General features: G+C 38.0%; 1 protein-coding gene across 5 annotated transcripts; it reads right to left on the reverse strand.

The window, feature by feature from the left end:
- Positions 1-220: 220 nt before the first annotated feature.
- On the reverse strand, positions 221-22,155 carry LOC138210317 (GRAM domain-containing protein 2B). 5 transcript variants are annotated; one of them, XM_069169392.1, is made up of 14 exons: positions 22,043-22,155; positions 20,489-20,596; positions 17,986-18,073; positions 16,060-16,129; positions 15,656-15,759; positions 13,457-13,552; positions 13,280-13,351; positions 11,566-11,655; positions 9,343-9,445; positions 7,879-8,013; positions 6,788-6,857; positions 6,209-6,313; positions 5,493-5,577; positions 221-2,891 (listed from the first exon to the last, which is right to left on the reverse strand). In XM_069169392.1, the coding sequence occupies exons 1-14, from the start codon at positions 22,132-22,134 to the stop codon at positions 2,850-2,852; spliced, it is 1,260 nt and encodes a 419-aa protein (XP_069025493.1). In that variant the 5' UTR covers positions 22,135-22,155; the 3' UTR covers positions 221-2,849. The 5 variants fall into 5 exon arrangements, with proteins under 5 accessions (XP_069025493.1, XP_069025491.1, XP_069025490.1 ...); XM_069169390.1 differs by having other exon boundaries at positions 7,879-8,016; XM_069169389.1 differs by having other exon boundaries at positions 11,521-11,655.
- Positions 22,156-22,698: the final 543 nt, after the last annotated feature.

Here is a 22,698-nt window from a genome sequence, read left to right on the forward strand (position 1 = left end):
TGCATGAATTTGTGATCTAGTTTTCACTTTAACAACTCTGTTTTAAGCGTAATAATAAATAAGTTTACTCACTCATGCTGGTCAGAGTTTCCTGCAGTTTCAGCCATGTTTGTTGACTGTCAGAGTCTCCTTAGAAACACCTCCCACCCCCGCCACCCTCCACCCCAGTGCATTATGGGTCTATGGGTAGAATTACAAGAAGAGACTTTGGGAGTGAATTTCTCAAACTGAAGTTTTATTTCAGACATGGCTGTTATTAAAACTATAACTTCTATCGGTGATGGAGAAGGTGATCTAAACATTTGATGTAAATACTCAAGCAGCAACAGGCAAGTGACTTTCTTCAGGGATTTTCTGTTTACACCACAGCATATCTAAAGCATTTTATAATGCAAAATAAACACTTTGATCACCGACTGTGTGGACAAAATTAAGTATGAAGGTTTACTGAGGTCCAGTTCAGACCCAATGTCCCAGCAGCACTGCACTGAGCATAACTGAGGCAGTCTTAATATAACAGTTTTGAGGAAAATAAGCAGTTAAACTAAAATTATTGTAGCGTCATATGAGATTTGGTACGAAGGGAAATATCCATGTGATTCATATCATTCAACAACTTGCAGACTGATGTAATGCGTATGTTTGTTTGCACTTAAGGCCCTTTCATATTATATACCACCATGTCAGATAATTGACTGATTTATATAAATATGGATGAAACACCTGTTGATCCCAGGTTCTTCACCAACAATTTAACTGGAAAATAAATGAGTTTTTCTGTGTTAAACCAGAACACATTCTTTCCTTAACCCTAACCAAGAACTAGGTGCCAAAGCATAACCATTAAAAAGTTGAATAATGTAGGAGTGACAAGAGGAGAATATTGTACTGAAAGATATACTCTATAGATATTCTATCTAAATTTTTTTACCGTCAGTGAATATTTTACTGATTTGTTAAACATCAGCATTTTACGACTTGCCAAATTATTTACAAACAAAATGTCCTCATTATGTTAAAATAAAGTATACATCAGTTCAATTATGTTGCCTTCACAGAAATGTATTTTTGGGTTTTCATGAACTGGAGAAACAGGGAGCTGAATGTATGCTTGTACATCACAGAACCAAACTGGAAACCTTTTAAAACAACTGTTAATTTAACCAAATCTGACAAGTGACACTATAACTGAGAGAAAAAAAAAATGCAAACAAACATTACAGCAACAAAAATAACTTAATATCAAAATAGAATTTCATTTCCCACAATAAAATCACATGAATTGATCTGCACTTTTTATATATATATATTACTGTTATTCTGTAAATATATATATATATATATATATATATATTTACGGAATAACAATAATTCTATTCTCTGTAACAGTCTATTGAATGAAATAAAGTCAACAACCAAAATCAGTATAATGATGTGTACACACACAGTTACAACCACATAGATGCACATAATTAATATAACACAAAGATTGTGGGGTTTTAAAGCCACAATCAGGATTTGAAATCTTTCTTTTGGCACCATTCAGCGGTCATTTAAAGAAAAACACGATGATGAACGACAGTACGGACTACAGGGACATTTACAAATGAAAATGTCTTCCATTAAAATAACTTCAAATATGCTACAATCAGATGATAAATACACACATATTACGTAAAATCTTAATAAAGGTCAGTCAGGAACACTGACAAGATTTCGTAAACTTGATGCCTTTGTGCATTCACTATATTTAGTTTCATACTTTTAGATTTTATTTTCAGAATGTTCTGACAAATAAGGAGTTGACTGCTATCTTGTTGAATGTAAAGAAATGAAGACGTTTCACAGAATCAAACATCGATTTGCATATTTTTCACTGGTCATGAATATGGGCATAACGTAGCATATGATCGCTTTTATAACACTTAACAAAGATTATTGGAATAGACAGAGATATAGCTTATATAACACTCATATTACAATCTAGTTTTTCACTTTCATATACATTTGACAGTAAAGAAATAGAGACAGTACAGTGTTGTACATTTAATTGTACCTACCCACAGGGAGCTATAGCGACGGCCTCTGCAGGGATACTGCAATACAAGTGAGGGTAGTTTTTAGCCTGGTATTAATTTACTTTTAAACCAGATTGAGTTTTTGTGGATCCTCACGTTCATGCTGCCCTACAAAGACACACAGCTGTAACTACAGAAACAGTAAATATTAGAGACAAATTTGAAAGCTATAAGCTAATATTTGAGAGGCTGAGCTGTTAAACCAAATTTACTGACTTTTCAGTTTCATATTATTGAAAAGTAAAAATGAGACTGCAATCTATGTTTTGACAATCTAAAAACATCTCAGCTGGGATAGTTGGCTTTTAGCAGGGCTACATTATTTTTCTGCATTATGATTAAGAGTTAGCTACTCCAGATGTTGAAGATGAGATGTTGTAGTATTGACTATTAACTACAGTTCATGATAGCTGTGACTGCACTCAGATGAGCCTGAAGTAGCTTCAAAACAGCCTTTGTAGTATGGTTTTTACCATTTTCTTGTTGGTAAAATAATTCAAAAGTTCTGTTAAAAAATATTTAAAGGTTAGATAAAAGTGATAAAAAAAAAAATTGATAAAAGTTTTCAAAGATAAAAATTGCAGGTCTTAACTAAATGTTGACCAAATACATACAGTAGTTACTGTGTTTCAGCTTTGTAGGGCAGAGGACATGTCAGTATTCTCAGTTTGTAACTACCTTATTTACAGTACCCTATAACTACTCTATATTTACAGTATACTTAAAGCAAGTGTATACAGATTTATCTTGATATATGGGTTTCCAGGACATTCAGGCAGCTTCTTCCAGCAATCTCTGCAGGTTCTTCTGCACCTGGAGGAACAGATGGTGTGTAAATATTTAATGTCAGGTTGCCCAAATTAACATAAATATAAAATGTGATAATGGTGTTTCTGTTGTTTAGTATGGACACGACTGTAACCTATACATAAAACATTTCCAGAGAAGTCCGGCTTCTCTCGGTCAGGTATCATGTTAGGGCCAGTTCATGTACAGCTGCAGACTCAAACTACATTCTACACATGCATACAAAAAAAATGGGTAGTTTGTTAATTGTGTTTGGCTGGACAATATACAAAAATCAAAAAGAGACTAGAAAAACAGCCTTGCAGTTGTAAGTCTTGTAAGTTGTAAGTTGCAGTTTATTACTGACATGTCATGTGTTCGTGCTAAGGAGGTTGTAGCAATCAAGAAATCCAGCACACACACACTTACTTATTGAGTGCTGATCATTCGGCAGGTCTAAATCTTTTTTAATGTATTTCATGTGTAAAATCACAATGTATGGTACATGGTCCCAGTAGACTTTACAATTACAGCAAATACAAGAGTAGATCAAGAAGTTCTGAGACTGTTCCTGTGTACTGCAGCACCGTGATGTGCACAGAGAAAGAGGGAGGGAGGTCGCTTGATCAAAATCAGCACCTGAGTTACACATGCTTCTGAGAGCAGTGGTCTGGGTGCATCGGAAATGTTTTATGCGCCTGAATTTGTAGCACGTACTCATTCACGTCATATCTTTCTCCTGCTCAGTGCACGTCACAGTGCTGTGCATCAAATGCACGCAACAGAAGCAGTCATGGAATTTATTGATCCACCCTTGTACAGTAGAGGCACATGCATGCAGAGCAGGTGACGGCATCGTACAGGGATTGTTAGGGATTGTTAAGAGTAATTTTATCTCTAAATTTTTTACTTTATTGAAAAGGTAAGTTTGAAGTGGTTTGAACAAATATGGCTGACCGTGACTGTGACAACCCTCTGAGCAGACCTATCCCTGCAGGAGTCTGGTGGGTGAAGTTGGGCCTTCATGTAGATTGAGCTCACCTGGTCTGGCGCCACTATATAAGGTGGTGGCAGTCAGCCAATTCCTCTCTCCCCCTTTGGCTTCCACCCAGTTTGGTTTGGTTTAATTTTCACTTAGGTTTATTTCGCTTTAAGTTTTGTTACAATAAACTAATTTTAGTCACAACTCATGCGTGATCTCCCCTGTTTTGTCTCGCCTGGAGCCGGGTTCTGACAACTGGGGGCTCGTCCGGGATTGACGGCCCGACTCCGCCCACCAGACTCCTGCAGTGATAGGTCTGCTCAGAGGGTTATCACAATCAAACTAATGACCTCAGACAGTAATACACTATTGCGTTTAGCAGCTGAGTGTCCACGGAGTCACACATGTAAACAAACTGGCGTGCACGGATTGATGTGCAGGGTGATTAAGGTCAGACATGTCCAGTACCCCTGGATAGAAATCATTAATTCAGTTATCAAAATGGCCCTTAGCGGCCACTTATCCGTCACGACAAACATCTGAAATGATTGATTTAAAAATCACATTTTTGGAAAGCTACAGGGAGTCTTTTGCATTTTTGTCCCAATTCATCCTGTTTTGTGTGACTCATTTCCCAAAATTTCTACAATGGAGGTGGAGAGTGCAAAGTTAGTACAACCAATAGACCCTCAATAAATACATTAATATGGAATATGAAATAAACCAGAATGATCTTTAAAGGTTAATGTCAGTCAGGTGATCAAATGAGCATGGTTACTGGAATTTATTGCACTGGTCACTTGTGAGTAATCAAATATTTGGGGACACTAAACTCTTGGATATTTTTTCAATTAACACGAATCAATATGCACTCGGGATCGAGGTGGACTAAGCAATGACAATCTATTTAAGTTTTTCCAGGAGGCTGTGCTTTGTTTTCAGTCTAGAAAAAGTGTGTGTCTGTCAGCTGCAGCAGTTTGTTTGTGAGGAAACAAATGTCAGCCTGAAATGTTAATGTAAATCCGTAAACAGAGTGCAGACTGATGGATGAGAAATGAGCTCTTCTTACTGATGACGTCTGCGCTCCTCTATGAACAGATCGATGACTATAAATGTTTAATTAATGGAAAGAAGCTTCTGGTTACACTTAACTCTCAGGAAACTTGTTCCGGTCCTGAAGCTTTAATGCTGCGTAGTTTCGTGTACCGATGAGAGCCGTTAGTGGCAGAAAACCCCCCGAGAATAACTTTACCCAGCTTTTAACAAGGAAGAGTTGACTTCCTTGAGTTACATTTGTGAGACAAAAGGTTACTTTTTTGCAGTTTTGATCATTAAGCATCAGAAATGAAGTGTTATATTTATACTTTTATCATAGGTAAATATAATCATAAACAAAACACATTGTGACTGTGATCCAGACCACCCAGCAGTTCTTTGGTTGTACCCAATGAATAAAGTTGAGTAACTAGTTTCTGGATTTTTAACTCACTTTTTGATTTTATCCCCAAATTTCCAAACCTGTAGATGCTTAAAAACATCACCTGTGAAACAACAAGAAGTTCTGGAATTTAGGGGTGTTTTAATGCAGATTATAACTAATTAACTGGCACTCAACCTGCAAGAGACAGACAGAAAAACAGACCGACCTTCTCCAGCTTCATCAGGTTGATGGTCAGCAGTTCAGAGAAAAGTTCCGTGTTCACGTCATCAGTCCTGCTCAGGAAGTTGTTTCTGGGTAAACCACACAATAGAGGACATACATACTATACATTACATATTCTCAGAAAAAGATTCAGATGTATCAGTAAACATTCATTTAGAGAGCCAAATCTTGTACTTTGCAGTCAGATTTATATATAGTGGTATCTAAGTGACTGTGGTCCAGATGAGAACTCCCAATGATGTATAATATCACAAATAACAAAAGCATCATGGGAACCTTCCCTTGGGGAGTTTTTGTTTTCTTTTTCTTTTTCAATAGTGTGTATTGTGGCTCACTTCTTGTGTTTTAAATGAGTCTAGTAGGATTTTTGTGAAAGTATTGAAGTGTGTGTGAATGGACCTTCAGCCCGCTAGCTCAACCTGCAAGTGCATCCAACATTTTTGGCTTCTGGGAAACTCACCTCTGCACATTTCTCATATTATTTTGCGATGTACTTTTGCACGGTTGTTTTATTAGTGTAGACATGGTCTGAAGCCGTGGGGTAGGAACATTCACATTCTGTCGTTTGTGTTTTTCAGCTACATAATATTTCAAAAAGTACAAACACATGCAACTAACATCAAAGTCAGAAGGTTTTTCAAGTTCTTTTTTCCATTTTACAGGATTTTTTGGTCCATCTCTGACAGTTTATCAACTCACTCCTGGTGGGTGAACTCGTTAATGGAGCTGAGCGTCGTCAGTCTCTGCTCCAGCGAGACAATTTTAAATGCCAGGTAACAGGAAGAAAAGACCAGGATGCACACCCTGTGGAAAAACACACACAATGCAAATTAGGAGCAAAAGATGGTTCGATTTTAGTATGAATGAAATGATGCAAAAATCTTAAGTGGGAGAAGCGAGAAAATTATTTAAGTAAATTAATGAAAGAAGGGCGTGTTAGTTACATTAAAAAAACAAACAAACTGAATTATAGTGAATCGGCATGGACTAAATTTGAACAATTCTTACTCAATAAATAAATGAGTGATGTTTTGAATTTATGGTTTACGCAAACACAAAGTCATGATAAAAACAAAATACGTCTCAGCATACAAAACCAATGAATGAATATAAGATTGAATGGATGACTAAATGGGGCCGATGAACTTATAGACCAAATTACTGTTTGAATCAGCTTAATATCTGACTCCAAAATAAGTCATAGAAGAATCCAATAAATTAGTGAATTACTTAATTTTAAAAAGAAGAAAAGCGATGAACGATTAGTTGTGAACTTACAGAAACAGGTAGACAAACAGCAGCGTGTTGAGAGAAACTGGTTTCAGGGTCCTGCTGTCAATCACCACCTCTGAGCCCAGGAAACAGGAAAAAAAAATATTTCATTCAAAGGTCAGTCTTGGACTAATGTAGGATTTTCTGTATCTATTATTTACATTGACTGCAATTTTACATTAAGTTTTAAATTTGTGTCAAACTGGAAAAAAAAACAGTAACCATCCAAAACTACCATTAAAAACTATTTTTAAATCACAGCAATGCCACAGATCTCCAAATCTGTTTGGTTCATTATCGCTGTGTAACAGAATATGTAACCTGATATTATTGGCTCATATGTGTAAAATATTTCACATTCATGTTAGCTGTTTGTTCAATTTTTTTCATTTTGCAACAACACAATGCCCCCCAACCATTGGTATGTGGTTGATGTGTGTGTGTATAATAATATATAATGGAATGACATGATTTTAAAAAGATGGGAAGACACAACTTTACTGATTTGTGAAAGTACAATGTATGAAAACTGGGTAATTCAAATAACAACAGTGAGAAGTGATTAATCTGGTTTATTTTAACCTGGTATAGTTCCCATAAATTTGTCTATTGTAAACAAAGCAGCATCTGCACGAATATGCAGATCGATTGGGTAAGCCAGCAAGTATCTAACACAGGAAACAAAATGTCCGTTCCAGGCAGCAAATTCCTTTGTTTAGTTTGAGACTTGAAAACAAATGTTTTCAGAGATTCAAGTAATAATCAGGTTTTTTGGAAAGCTGCAGTGAGATGATGCTTTTAAAACTCATTTACGCGGTTTTGTGCAACTCCTTGTTTTCCTGCAACGCAGGAGGAGGGTGTAAAGTTAGCATGACCAATAGAACCACAATAAACCCATCAGTGGGAACACACCAGATTTAAAGAACTGCAAATTCAGCTTGTTAACTGGGCTGTAAGGTCGGGAAATATGGAATTAATGGTGGACAAAAACAGTGCAAGACATTACAGCTATATGTGGTTGGAGGATAGATTTAAACAAAACCTCAAAGTTTTGCTCCACACAACCTTCACACTACCCGACTAAAGAATCTTCCTACCAGCATGGTGCGTGCCGAGCTGCTTTTTGTCCGAGCTCTGCTGGTTCTTCACTTTGTGCTGGTGGTCTGGATGTTCAAGAGGTGCGGCGCTGTCTGTGTGCTTCAACACGTCCAGGAAAGGAGGAGTGGGGAACTCTGCTGAGGTCAAAAGGTGAACAGATTTTTTTAAACTGGACAACCCGCTGCCTAAAAACAGGTGTTTCATCTGCTAAAGTTTCCTTGAGAAACACACAGGCATTGTCTTGGTATTACCATCTACAGTATACGTGATCCTCAGTTTTTATGGGGCTTAGAAGGAACTACAGTCCAAGGGGCTGCTAATGAACTAACTTCATTGTCTCCGTGTTGTTAAAGACAAGTCTTATTTTATATCCCTCTTCTCTTCTTTTATGTTCAGAGATTCAGAGGAGTAATGAATAATGTTCAATGCCTTGAATATATTTTTAAAAAGAGAAGTTTTTAACCGGGGGCATCACGAATGTGTGACAGAAGGAGGAAATCATTGTAGGAGTAGGAAGAAACCTGACCAAGAAAATAATATGGAAGGAAAATTAAAGTAGTATATAAAGTAACCGAGGTCACGGCTGTTTCTACACTTAAATGTTAGGCGGTTGCATTTTTTTTTTTTTTTAATATTTGCAATAGGTCTCAATTGCTGGGGCACTGCCTATTGTGCACCGAGCACCTATCCTCTCTCAATACAATTCAATTCAATTCAATTCAATTCCATTCAGTTTGCTGTATAGCATGACATTTTGTATTACACGTTGTCAAAGACAAATTCTTCTACAAGTATGAATACAAAAGTTAAAGTGATGAAATAAAGGAGAAGGAAAAAAAGGAAGGAACGAACAAAACTCTGACATTGAAATATGTCTCACTTTGTGACGTGCACAGATTCTCCTGCCACTTCTATTGGAAAGCTGTCTTCTCCTGGCAGGGTTTGAATGAATTTGTCTTTTGGGAGCGTAGCAAAGTCTGGGATCATCTTGGTCTCTCTCTCTTGATATCTTTACATGCTGCTATTCAATTTCATTAACTTTGTGTCTTTCCCATGGAATATGCTTTTCACTCTTCGTCCTTTCTCTCTCTGTACTTTCTGTCATGTATCTCTGGCTCCAGGGCTGCCTGTTTCTCAGGAACGCAGGTTTCTCACAATATTGGCGCCACCGACCTGCTATTGTTCATTGTCGAGGCAAACGGTCTTTAACCCCTGAGTCTGGTTCTGTCGGAAGCTTCTTCCTGTTAAAAGGGAGTTTTTCCTCCCCACTTTTGACAAGTGCTTGCTCAAGCGGGAAAAACTACTGCACGGTCTGGACTCCACTATGAAAAGGTCCCTGAGATGGCTAACGTCGAGCCCGATATGAATAAAATTGAACTGAATCGACTAAAAGCTTTGACAGTCAGATGATCGTCTCCAGCATGTGACTGCTATGCTGCTTCTTATTGGTCGGTCGGAGATACCTGCTATCTTCTCGTAGTCTGGGACCTGGGAGTCGGAGCTGCTGCTCTCCTCCATCTCCTGCCTCCTCTGTCTCACTGCTCCATCCAGGTGACTGAACTCACTCTGCAGAAATTCAGACATGCAAATTCGTTTGCTGTTAACAGGTTACAAAATGACAGAAATTTGACTCTTCTTCCATGACTATCTGGAGGGTGTCGAGTCCCACTTGCTTCTTAACATACATTGCATTCTCTTACATTAAGTTTTGCTTTACCTCGCAATATTTTTGCATTCTCTGTAATGCATAAGAAAAGCAAAGGCACAACCGTATACAGCCTCTGGCTGAAGCTGTGGCTGCATGGTTACTGCTTACACGGCATCTGTGGTAGAATCTATGATGCTGTGAATACGTCGAAGGTACCAAGTCACCGGTTCTGTGACGACTCTAAACTGCTCCTATTAATATAAACTGGATAGATAGATAGACTGACGAGACTTTATTAATTCCACACGGGGTACATTTAGTTGTCACAGCAGCATAGAAACACAGATCGGAAAAAATAAAAAGGTGCAGACAATAAGAAAACATTACAAATACAATAAAATAAGATAGATCAAAATAAATTTTTGAAAAACTCAAATCAATGAATAAACACACACACACGCAGCTAAGAACACTTCATCATGTCACACAGGATTTTAACCTACGGTGATTCTGTCAGACAAGTGAGCGACATGAGAGCGTTACCAACACACACAGGTGTTCAGAAATACATTGGGTTCGATTCAAGAACAGCTGTGAAATCAAATGTTATCCGAGCATATGCATGTTGAGTTTTGTTGACATTGGCAGAAATGGGTGTACAATCTTAGGATATGATATACGAGTCGGTACAGAGTGCTTTCCTTTTGAAAACTGACCGGATGCTCTGTGTCAGGGGTGCCCAAACTTTTTTTGGCTTGCGCGCTACTTCTAAAATTCTACATACAATTCTAAAAGTCAGCTGTGATTTAAAAAAAAAGGATTAGTTATAAAACGCTTTGTGCAACAGAGAAATGACGAGTAAAGGGTAAATTCTGCTGTTTATTTTCTTTATATGCAGTACGTTGTGAAGTGATCAGGACTTGGCTCTAGGCCATCCCTGCGCCAACGTCTTGCCTGGCTGATCTGCTCTGTGCAGCTTAAACGTCGCTTTTGTCAATACCAACTAAGGTGGAGGGGAGCAGAGAGCTACTAACAATATGAATACGCAATTTTTAACGTCAGTCTGAAAGACTTATCGAAGGAGTGATTGTCCGACTTCAGTCACAACCCGCACGTTTCACAGTTTATTTTTAAGAAGGGTTTCCTTCCATTGAAATGCTGCAGGGCTTTCAATTTGAAATGGACACAGGAAGTATTGAGTTTGTATTGACGTGTAATAATGCAGAAACTTTAACAGGGCAAATGGTAGCAGATCAAAGAGTTGATGTTATGAATCAATCAATACACCCTAAATGTCAATCTGGCAACTGTGACCATTCACATTTGTTTTTATTGGCTCTCTTCTATGATGCCAACTTTTGGCAGCATTAAGCTCAAAAGTGTAAATGAATGTCAACCAGATCAAAAGAACTGTGAACACGTTATTTCCTCACTTAGAGAAAAAAAGGTGGTGACCAATGAGAAGCAAGACGTTTCTGACAATGTCAACAAAAACTGAAAATGTTCACGTAAAAGCAGAATTCACAGAGGAGCTGTTGAATTGAAGAGCTGGTTAATTTGCTTCACTAGTTATCATTGCAATTATAAAGACTTCATGGATTATAAACAAAAATGTCATGATATGGTCTATGTGAATAGTTTGCAGTTAGTTTTTTTGAATCTATTATTACCCATCTGCCAGCTAGCTTCTGTATGAGCTTTTTTGAAGGTTTCTGTATATATTTTAGAATAACTCGCCCTGTTAATAAAGTAAATAACAGCTCCCATGAGTGTAAGTCATTGATAATTCTTATGTAAGCTCGAAGTGGAGCAAAAATAAAAAATATGAAACCACGGGCCTTCCTCTGTATTACTTTCTATCTTTGACTTAACTTCCCTAATTGGTCATTGGTAATTGCGATTTTTTTTTTACATGTACTAAGTAACACAACAAAGTCACACAAACTATCAGATCTACAGTACCAAAAGCATCACGTTGTGACTTGTGCCTCACTCTGTTCTGGTGTTGGTGTCCATGATTTTGGTGTGTTTGACCCACCAGAGGAAAGCGGGGTGGTACCGGCGACCTCTGATCTCTGCAGCTGTTTGCAGCTGAGGAAGGGATGGGGCTGCTGCAGGGACTCTTCTCCTGTACATACACATATAACACACAAACGAATACAATCTGTTTGTACTATGGTGTAGGGTTTGAATGATGCACTGCAATATATGATATTCCCGTGTGTGGTTCATCTCTTTGTGTGTGGTTTTCTGTGCTCTTTTATTAACCTGCCTATCAACGGTAGTTCATATTAGTTCATATATTGTTTTAAGGTTTTCATGTTTCCTGGTGAAAGATGAATGAATAAAAACTCCGAGTTAAAAACTTTAACTTTTACAAAGAAATTAATTTATTCTCCGAGGGATTAAAGGAAGGAGAATTCTACATTGCCAAAAATCTGCTTTACCTCTTTTGTACGCTCTTTTCCTTTATTCTTCTCACAACATGTTCGGAATGACTCTCTTTGGGTCTAAAAGTGTGATTTTTACTTTTTTTTGTTCACTAGTGAACACAATGAATCAGAAGAAGTGTCTTGATTTTGGTGATCATTTGCAATTTTATTTATTTTTTACAGTTCCGCTTTAAAGACTTTGTTTTAAAGATTTTGTGACTTCCGGCCTGTACCAGCTTCTTCAAACTTATGAACAGCATAATGATCAGCATCACGGACAGAGGCTGGTTTACAGGGTGGGAGTTTCATTGTGTGCCTCTCAGTGGTGAGGTTGAGTTGTCTACTATCAAATTATCTGGAGTGGTTGTGCGTGGATGTCTGTTCCAGATGTCCATGCACCAGAATGCACTGATATTTTGGGCCTATCTCTGCCATCTTACGCCTCTGTATGTTGCCTGGTGTGTGTGAGTATGAAGCGCTTTGTAAAACTCGGAGATAAAACAGGCACCATATTACATTACATTTACCCTTTATCACAAAACAATGCCTGGAGGAGACACCGCCGTTAGTCCTCTGTGGAAAAGTTCCCAGCTTCAACAAATCTCCACTACTGTTGGTTTTTATCAAATCGGCCACAGAAATGACTGAAACCATCACAGAGTAAACAAAACCATCTACATAACGTGCTCATAACACAGATGAATGTCAACTTTATCTTTAAACTTAATCGTGGATATTATTGCGGTTTATTATTCATACAGTTTCACAGTAAATTATATTTTCTCTTCCACCATTACTAAAATTCATTAAAGTTAATTTCTTGTCCACATTGACCACGTTATGTTATCAGATATTTAATTCATCCTGTGAGTAGATTGTAGGTTAGTAAATATTTTCAATTAGAGTAAGTTGTTATTCTGTGTATTCCTGAAAGCAGAGACAGAGATCATTTTAACATTTTAATAGAGAAGTTATTGCTTCTGATATCTCACTGAATGATGTAGTTATATGTCATTTATTAACCATATTAGTTTGTAACCCAAAAGCACATCTACAACTCTAAGAGCAGAGAAAAAAATTAAGGAGGAAAAAAAAACTGTCATTTTTTTTATGAACTAAAAGAACCAGCTATAATTTTAACTACGTCATTGTATGTCAGGCTTCATTTGCTTGTGTTTTTACAAGGTTTGTTATAATAAAAGGTTAAAGAATCGTATCCCGTGATCTGTAAAAACATCTTTAGAAATTCAGTCCACGGCTTTTCTACCTAACAGTGACAAAGGAAATAGATACGGCTGTGTGTGGGGGAGAACATCTTACCTCGAGGTGAAGACACACCGACATCAGGAACTTGTAGGTGTTGTCTCTGGACAGGAAGGAAACGAACACATACTGCAACAACAAAATACAAAGAGGTACTTTTAGTGTGATCCAATAAAAAAGAAGGAATTCTTTCTGAATAATGTCATGTTCCCTGTCAGAAGGGTTTTCTCTCACCCTGTCATTTACGGTGGCAATCACCAGAGCATTTGGCACCAGGATGGCGGTTTTGGTCTTCTTGATATTAGTGACGGACACCACTGGGATGGCGATCTGGGAGGGACAAACACCACTTTACACAACAGCTCCATCATGCAGGAACAAGTTTACTCATCGTTCGATCAGAGTGACTCATCCTTTGGGAAATAGTGGTCACACTGCTCTGAAACCTCACTACATGAAATGTTTCAGGCACTGAAGGGCTGGTCGAACAGTGTGACAGGTAGGTGGACGTTTTTATTGGGTTTTAATAGTTGCAACTACTAAACCACAAATGTGTCCACCAAAAAATGGCAAGCAATTTCAAAATATGGATAATTGACTGCGTAAACATTTACACATTTGTGGATTCATTCGTACACATTTGTGACCAACGTCACATTTGTGACTTCCTTCCTATTTGTTTGCGAGATTTCATCCATTTGGTACCGCTATCTTTGTTATGCAGCACTTGTCATTGAATCGCATTAACACAACAGTGTTAACATACAAAAAAAAAACATACCCAAAACATACCCAAAAAGACGGACACATATAATGTATAAGAAATGTAAAAACAACACGTATTTAGTGCCTTACAGATGCCGGGGGAGGAAAAGGTTGTGAGTGTATCATGGGACGTCCCACAGCAACCTGGTCCTACAGAGATGGTTCAGGGTCACCCGAGCCGGCCCAACTATTAGCTTTATCAAAAAAGGAAATCCTAATTTTGTGTCTGCCTTTCAAAACCAAACTGGCAGCTGGTTGCAAAGGGCAGAAACCTGACAGCTTCAGGCTCTGCCTCCCATTCTACTTTTGGAAACTCTAGGAATCACAAGTTATCCTGTCCTCTGAGAGTGAAGTGTTGTGTTACGATAAGACGTTACTATGAGGTTTTTAAGATACAATGGAACTTTAAATTTAAAATTCCACTCTCAATTTTTACATGGAGCCAATGAAGAAAAGCTAATATGTGAGAAATATTAACTTTCTTGGTGAACTTTATCAGTACTCGTGCTGCAGCATTGTGGATCAACTGAAGGCTTTTATTCTGGACGAAAGTTGATTGACTTCCTGCCGGTATTGTTTGTTTTTAACACACACACACACACACACACACACACACACACACACACACACACACACACACACACACACACACACACACTGGGATCAGTCAAAAAGAGAAGACAGCTCCCTCTGATGGGAAGTAGGACTGAGGGTTGATAAGAAAGAAACATTTTAACAGCCTTTACAGCATCCTGCCTCGTTGCTGCGGCTGCATGGTCAGTGAGTCAGCATTGACAATTCGTTATTAGAGTTCAATGTGCACACATTTTTTATGGTTGCTGATATACAGTAGAAGTTGTAAATGTATTAAGAGGTGTTGCATATCTGACCTACATAACTGTGTTATGTGACTTTGTATTGCACACCTAAGATATTTAAGAATAGTTTCCTTCAGAGGTCAGAGATATGTGTACAAAAATGAAATAAGACAAAAAGGGCAAGTGGCATAGAAGTAAATGTCTCTACTGGGCTTTTTTTTTTTTTAACAACAAGTCCAATTCACTCTCATTTCAGTAAGTACACCCACTCAACTGCTCATTGAAGAAAATATCTAATAATTAAATCATGTTGCAGAAAAGCATTTAGGTGTAAACATGGTCAAGAGGATGTACTGAAGTTCAAACCAGTAATAGGTATGAGTAAGAAGAGAGAAGAGATTTAAGGGACCGCTGAGATTTTCACACACACAGGATTAACAGAGATTGGTCGGAAAATGTAAAAATGTTTTAAATCCAGTGAGTAATTTTTTGCTTAGCAAAAATAACTCGATGGCTGAGGTCAGAAAAGATTGGCCAGACTGATTCAACAAAAGCAACAGCATCTCAGGAATGCACACGAGTTAAATAAAATAAAATTAAATAAAATTAAGAAATGTCTTGACCTTATTGCACCTCATAGAATTCCTCTCTCTTCTCAGTTAAATTGTTTTTAAGTGTGAAATAAGTAATTTACCGCGCACATGTCAATAAAAAATGTTTCCCTGTCAACTTTTTCCTGCACCACAGTAAAAACATTCATGTTTTCCGTGAAGCTACTCCTTTAGATCCTTTAAATTGAAAACTTCCACTCCTTTGCAGCAACAATAAACTGCGTCCCTGTGGTCAGTACCTTGGTATCTTTGCCAAACACCTTGGAGTGGAAGCAGATCCAGTGATCGGAGACAAACATTCGTCCCTGGTAGAGCATGTCTTTCTGCAGCGCACACGTATAGCCTGACAAACAGGTGAATGACATCAGGTTACTGAGAGGAATCTTCAAACATCTTCATTGGGTCCCAAAAAAAACACGAGAGATCTATCAAATCTACTTTTTCTTTCTTAAATAAAGATCAGAATTGACAGCATTATATATATATATTACTAATTATCGATTTAGCTGTATAATTCTGTTATAAGCATTTAATCATTATCAGGAGGAACAAACAGCTCACAGGTATCAAATGTTCAACTATTATCTAATCCCTCATACAGTATTTACGGTGAAGCAGATAGTTGTGATGATTAAAGACTTACTCTGTCTGAGCTGTTCCTCTTTGCTGATCTCCTTAAATATTTTATGGTACTGGCAGTTGCTCTTCGAAAGCTGAAACAAAACACACATATCGATGCATAATGCTGAGTGATGCTTGCATATGCAATAGAAAATGCGAAGTGCACACATGCGCCAAACTGCCATGCCAATATTTTGCATTTGCTAGGAGCTGCAGAAACTTGGCAGATGAGGTTTTAGCCATCAGATTTCAAATTTCCTTTAATTGTAATTTTTGTGCATTTTCATACATAAAATCACACTGACGTTTCTCCTAAAACCAAAACCAAAATAGTCAAAGATATCAATGGAAAACTAATAAATTAAATGGTCAATAAATAGGTAATAAAACAAATCAACAATCAAAGTGAAAAGTTGCCAACTTGCCTTTTCACAATTATCCTATTATTATCCTAGTATTCTTAAATGTGAAATGGTTGTTTGTTTCAAATGAGGCCAATCCTAAAGGTCTAAGAAAAGTTTTTGATAACTCTACAGCTATATACTTATGTACTGTATCTTATTTTGAAATGCAAGAAGACTAGACATAAATTGACTTTGCCTAGTTTGTCATTTTAAGGACTTCTTTGGCCTTAATTCTGCATAATTGCATCCATGGAGCCTTTGAAATTCATTGTTAAGTAAAAGAGCAAAGAAATAACGTTAAAAGCAAATATATAATTAGAGCCGCCGCTACAGACTGTAAATGCACATCGTGTACTGTGCATAGGGCACCAAGCCTGAAGGATGACCAGAGTAGTCTAACGATCATCATAATAAACATGACAAAGAATTATTAGAATTTAAGATGAAGCACAATTACGATTGGCACCATTAAACCATAATAGGCAATACAAGATATAAGTACACAGAATACTGTATTCTGTCTCCGTGTGGTTTGTTTGATTGCGTCTGACAAACTCCAACCTGATGACGGCACCAAAACAGAAGCATGGCCTCAAAAAGGCAACAGGAAACGAGGGCAGACGAGAGAAACAAATAAACTGCAGGATGATACTCATGCATCACTTGCAGCTAAGTTTTTAATACTTAGAGCTGAGTGTTGTTGCCGATTTGAGTTTGACGCAAAATTTGATGTTCGCTTTCTGCTCATTCATTCTCACAAATGTTTGTAACTCAGGTGCTGATTTTGAACTCTTATTAAAGCCGGCTTTAGCTTCCTCCTGCTCATCACGCTCATCACGGTGCGGTGCTCTGATGGCGTGCAACAGGAGCAGTCTTGGAACTTGTTGATTGTCCCTTATGTAATTTTTTACAATTTTAAATCAATAGATTTAAGGTTTTGGTTAAGTTAGAGCCTTTTTAATTGCGTTTTCATTTCCTGCATGAATGTAAATGCAAAATATAAAGTTCGACTACTCACATTAACTGAAGTTTGCGTTTCTTATCGAACACTGTATGTACTGATTAATTCCCACGTTTCTCAAAATTCATGCACTGTCAGTGTTGAAATTTATGCATCGTGGCTGTCTTTTAGGAGAAAGCGGAGCAACAATGCAATTACGCGCAGGAAAGCCAAATAGCCAGCAGCGTTTCTGTTTTGCTGATGCAGCACTGACTCTGCAATCCTCATAGGACTTTCATTAGTGCTCTACAGAGTGTACATCCATCAGATTACAATATGATGTCATACAATGGTTCAGCATAGTAGAATCATTGTCATGAAGTGGAGGAAGCTTCTTGTTCTCAGACTACAAAGATGGCTGCCATTCAGAACTGAATGGCCCACACACTCTTTCTCCTGATTTTTTATTTGATATAATAATGTTGCCAACACAATGCAGAAGAAATAATATCTGATATTACTCAGCTGAAAAACAAGTGTTGGCATGATTCAACGTTTACAGATACAATAAAGTATGAATCACTTTCACTTAATGAAAGCTCACCTGGCTGTAGTGGGATTTTTTCCTCTCTACTTTGGAGTCAATGTCTGTCTGGACCTGAGTCAGCAGTGAGTGGTCAAAGGTCTTTGACCTGCAGCCCCCAAAAAAAGCAATACAGAGAGAGATTTAACTTAATACATAACAAACACAGCATTAAATAAACAGTATTAATTCACCTGGCATGTCTGTCTGTGAGCCTCATTCAAATATATCAATATAACACCTATAGTATATACAGTGGTCTCTCAGAGTCTGAGAGCACATTGAAAATCTGTAATATTTTCATAGAAACATTTAGAAACTCAGAAAGCTGTGACATGAAAAATGAAGAAGACATATTTCAGATTCTGCACTATTTCTATGTCGGCAATCAAACTGAAGAAAATTTGGGAAATTGATCATGTTTACTTCTTTGTAGAAATCATCAGACTTCCTTGAGTTTAATCTTTCCATTAAACCAGCGTTCTCAGTGTCGTATCTTTAGCACTGAGCCAAGCTGCTTCTCTAACGCTGCTGGTACATGCCGCCGGTGCATCCGGTGGAATATCAAGTATTGACTTGAATGGCAGCAATCAGCTGCTGTGGCCATGTCGGAGCAGGAACGCCAAGAAACCACCCTGTAAAGGGTTAGGATTGCATATTTACATGTTTTGTTTCCTAAGGAAAAAAACAACACTGTCTTTAAGTGGCTTAGATGTAACTTTATCACCTTTGCCATTGTACAGTACATGTGTATCTATGAATATGTGACTAGACTCTGACTCCTATCTCTATTCATTACTCCATCGCAGCTCAATGACATCCAAAGTGGAAATGATCAACCATGTTGTTGACCGGTTATTTTGCACATTACATGCATTTAAAAAAAACACAACCACACAGACATTTAAGGTTAAAAACTTAAGTTCATTGGGAAAGGTCTTTAATTCTGTCTAAGTCTAAGTTCTCTCCTTCTTTCCAACTTGAAAAATTAATAATAGAAACCATTACATAGTGAACATCTTGTGATGCTACACTTAAAAACATTTCATCAAAAAAAGAGTGATATAATGTCACTTGACTTCCATGTAGGTCAACACGCAGTGCTGTCCCGTTGCGTGTTTACAGAAGGAGCGACAAACAAACAAACCAATAGAAACTCTTCCCTCGTCCATCAGCGCAGATCCCATTACATCCAATTCAACTCACAAGCAAAGGTTTTGGACACTGACGCAACCAAAGATGACGGGCTCGTCATGAAAGGTTTGTGACACAATAAAGAGGCAACATTTTCAAGTCATTGAATGAACTATTCTTTGTCAGTTGAAAGGTTTTTACAAAATTTGCTGTCGAAACTGTATTTTAATTATCGTATTAAAAAGATAACTGCAGAAGCGCATGGCAATGAAAACAGATCCGCGCTACCCAAAAGCACGACCAGGCAAGGCCAACAGTGACCACACCACCCGGAGAGCAACACATCAAGATTCGTCAACTGAGAGATGCTTCTCAGGAGGGGAAAATAAGGCCACACACACTCAGGGTGGGCGGAGACATATCAGCATTTCACAGCTGATGACTGGACAAAAGTAAACTGATGAATCCAAATTTGAGATTTCTGGCAGTTATAAAAGGACGTATGGAAGGAGAGGAGCAGGAGGAATATACCGCAGTATATCAAACGCACAGTGAGACGTGGTGGCGGGAATATTTAGGTCTGGAGGGGTTTTTCTACTCTGGACTTTGAGTCTGCAGTAAATCGGAGAAGCAGCGCTCTATTCTGCAGAGACTTGCTTGCACCCTGTGATTATTATCTTTGTGGAGAAGGATTAATTACTGCGACAGGATAATGAGCCCAACACACCTCGAGGCTTTTGCAGGAATGACCAATGAAAACCAATGTCATGGGCTCTCTGACCTCAACCCCCAATGAACTTTAATGGGGAGACTGAGAAGTTCAAGCTTCGCTGGCAGTACATGAAGCTCTTCAGAACATTTGCAGATCATGCTGGGATAACATGGTTTATCAGACTGGTTTGTATCTGTGCAGCTCGAGTGCTGCTGTCATTAAAACAAAGGTAGGCAACAGATGCCGAGATATTCCAGAATTATGCCCATTTTTCAGAAATTCTACTTTTCACTAACATTTCTAAGACTGCATGATTTGTAATAAAACATTTCGTATCAAAATCAAAACAAATGCAAAATAAAAGTATTTTCATTAGTGCGCACAAACGATTGGATCCCACTGTACACAGTATATTGATCACATATTATATATTTGTATTGATGTTTTAATGATAATAATAATATATCACACATATAACACTATTTAAGCACATTCATCTTAGGATAGAACAACAAAGTTGTTTATCTTGTGGTTTTCAACGATAAAAAACTTTAATAGAGTCTAAAATCATTTATTAGCATCAAGTTGCATCCATTATTATTAGTATCTAACAACAATAACAATCTAAACAATACAAATATCTGAATAAAAAAACAAACAAAAGCAGTTGTTCTTTACCTGACTAAAACTGGTTTCGTCCTGCCCGGCGGATCAGCAGCCTGCTGAGGCTCGCTGACCGTCTTTCCATTCCTCTGATGCTCCTCCACCCCGTTCTCTACATCTGAACTATGCAAGAAGAAAAAGAATAGTTAACTGACCTGCTGGAGTCACCAAAATAACTGCATTAAACGTGAATAATATGAACATAGAGAGCAGGAAGTTTGCAGTATCAGTACAGACTGCTGGGTTTTTTATAAATAACTATTATTACCATAATTGTTTTGAACTTTTCTAAATAATATTTTAAACATGTATGTGATGTTTCATTCAACAACTGTTACATTTCTTTAAATCCATCTTTACTTACGGCCCAGATTGTTATTTCCCCAAATTTGTATTATTCATGTTCACCTCGTTCGATTGGTTGTAAGTGTGGCCGAAGGTTCACCTGCAGCCAATCAGAATACTATCAAATGATGAGTTAAAATTTCTTCAGGACAAGTCTTTGCAGTGAGTATTGCTGGCTATACATAAAGTACTCTGCTGACCCTGATTGAAGGGAACAAATCAGAAATGCAAAGTATAAACAAGTGTTTCTATGTGACATGTTTTCTTCCCTGTTTCCCCTACTTCCCTCCCTCCACACCCACAAACACAAACACACACCTTCCAAGACACCTCCATGAATTAAAAATGCATAATGGAGACAAATGCAACCAACTATGTTTGTAGTTGGAAGTGACATATCAACAGTTTTACAGATGGCTCAGCAGGGGAACCGACTGTGTTTCAGGATTTAAGATTTAAGTTACCAAGTCAAAGTAACCTTTGGTACAACATTGCAGGACATTTCTAGCTTAGCTTTAGCACCACTTGCTGCTTATCGAGGAAACATTGTCTCCAAAAATGTATTTCAGCCATGACTGACTTAAATTTTCACCCTCTGGCAGACTATGTCAAGGAACAACCAGCACACATGCGAAAGTCACATTTGATTTGACTTTCTGGTGTGAACGCAACACGTACGGCCTCAAACCTAAAAATTTCAAAAACTTCTGACACTATAATTTATTCATTTTGCAACACAGGAGGGATCTGCTGTGGCCCTGATCCATTCCAAATCAAACACTTTAAAAAGAAGAATCAATATCTGTGCAGCAGAGGTAGAGAATCCTGACTTTTTATCTCTAATATTGGTCAAGGTCCATTAACAACAACAGCAACATTTCACATACTGCAACTTATGTAATGCAGAATGTCTGTTAAAAATCCTCAGAAGTCCTAAAAACTCCACATTCACCATGTGCACCATTAGTCTGTGGACATTTTATCATTTGGAAAAGTTTTTTCACCACGAAGTGACAGTATGATGTGTTCGGGTCCTTAAGCGAACACCTATATTATTCCCAAATTCTTACATCTGAGAAGCTGGGAAATCAATTATTCCATTAACTGAGTGGTTGTTTCAGCACCACTATTATCTCTACAACAACCAATACTAGTATATGCAGCATATTGCTTTGTAATCTAGAAAAGTTTTGTCTTTCACAATGTTTGCAGTCACAAACTCACCGGTAATTCCTTTCTTCAGGCTTCGCAGTCCCTCTGTGATACTTCCTGTCATCCTCCTGTGACGTCTGCTGGTTCGTACACTGTTCTGGCATAACGCTCAGCAGTTTTGTAACCGACAGAGCTGCCCAGCTGTCACCGGTGCTACCGTGAGAACTGAAAGGGGAACCAGCCTTGCAGCCTGATCCTCTACTCCTTCACCTGCCTGTGGGAGTGTCTGCTGTGCCCCCTTGTATCACATGTCACAGCCAATCAGACAGCAGGATGAGGCAGTGTGTGTGTGTGTGTGTGTGTGTGTGTGTGTGTGTGTGTGTGTGTGTGTGTGTGTGTGTGTAAGAGTGAGAGAGAGTGCATTTAAACCTTTAGTCAGGGATATTTGACCCAGCTTTGTTTGGAGAGTAAAGCTTACTTCTTTTTTTTCTCTCATCTACTTTGTTTTACACTTAAAATGTTGTTAAATTCTACTGAATTCAAATGAAGTCTGGACAGACTGAACATGCTGAGATATCTGGCGTCAGTGGCAGCAAGTTGATTTCCTAATGCGACTCTTTCCTCTTCAGTTTACAGAGGAACAAAACTGTAATCTTTCATGGCTGCCCTAACAGGATAAATCTGTTTCCCTTTGCTAATATAAAATGATGTATTGTCTTCATGCCAGC

Source organism: Embiotoca jacksoni, unplaced genomic scaffold (genome assembly GCF_022577435.1).
Source record: "Embiotoca jacksoni isolate LCO1_2020_lvr unplaced genomic scaffold, fEmbJac1.0.p SCAF_44, whole genome shotgun sequence".
Taxonomy (NCBI): Eukaryota; Metazoa; Chordata; class Actinopteri; family Embiotocidae; genus Embiotoca; species Embiotoca jacksoni.

What these genes read in the sequence shown, in the direction of transcription:
- LOC138210317 (XM_069169388.1), bottom strand. Translation starts at nt 22,134, where the DNA reads ATGCCAGAACAGTGTACGAACCAGCAGACGTCACAGGAGGATGACAGG. An exon ending in AGAGGAACAGCTCAGACAGA is followed by an intron (nt 15,760 to 16,059) that starts GTAAGTCTTTAA and finishes CCTGTTTGTCAG; the next exon opens with GCTATACGTGTGCGCTGCAG. An exon ending in GCTCGGCACGCACCATGCTG is followed by an intron (nt 6,858 to 7,878) that starts GTAGGAAGATTC and finishes TCCTGGGCTCAG; the next exon opens with AGGTGGTGATTGACAGCAGG.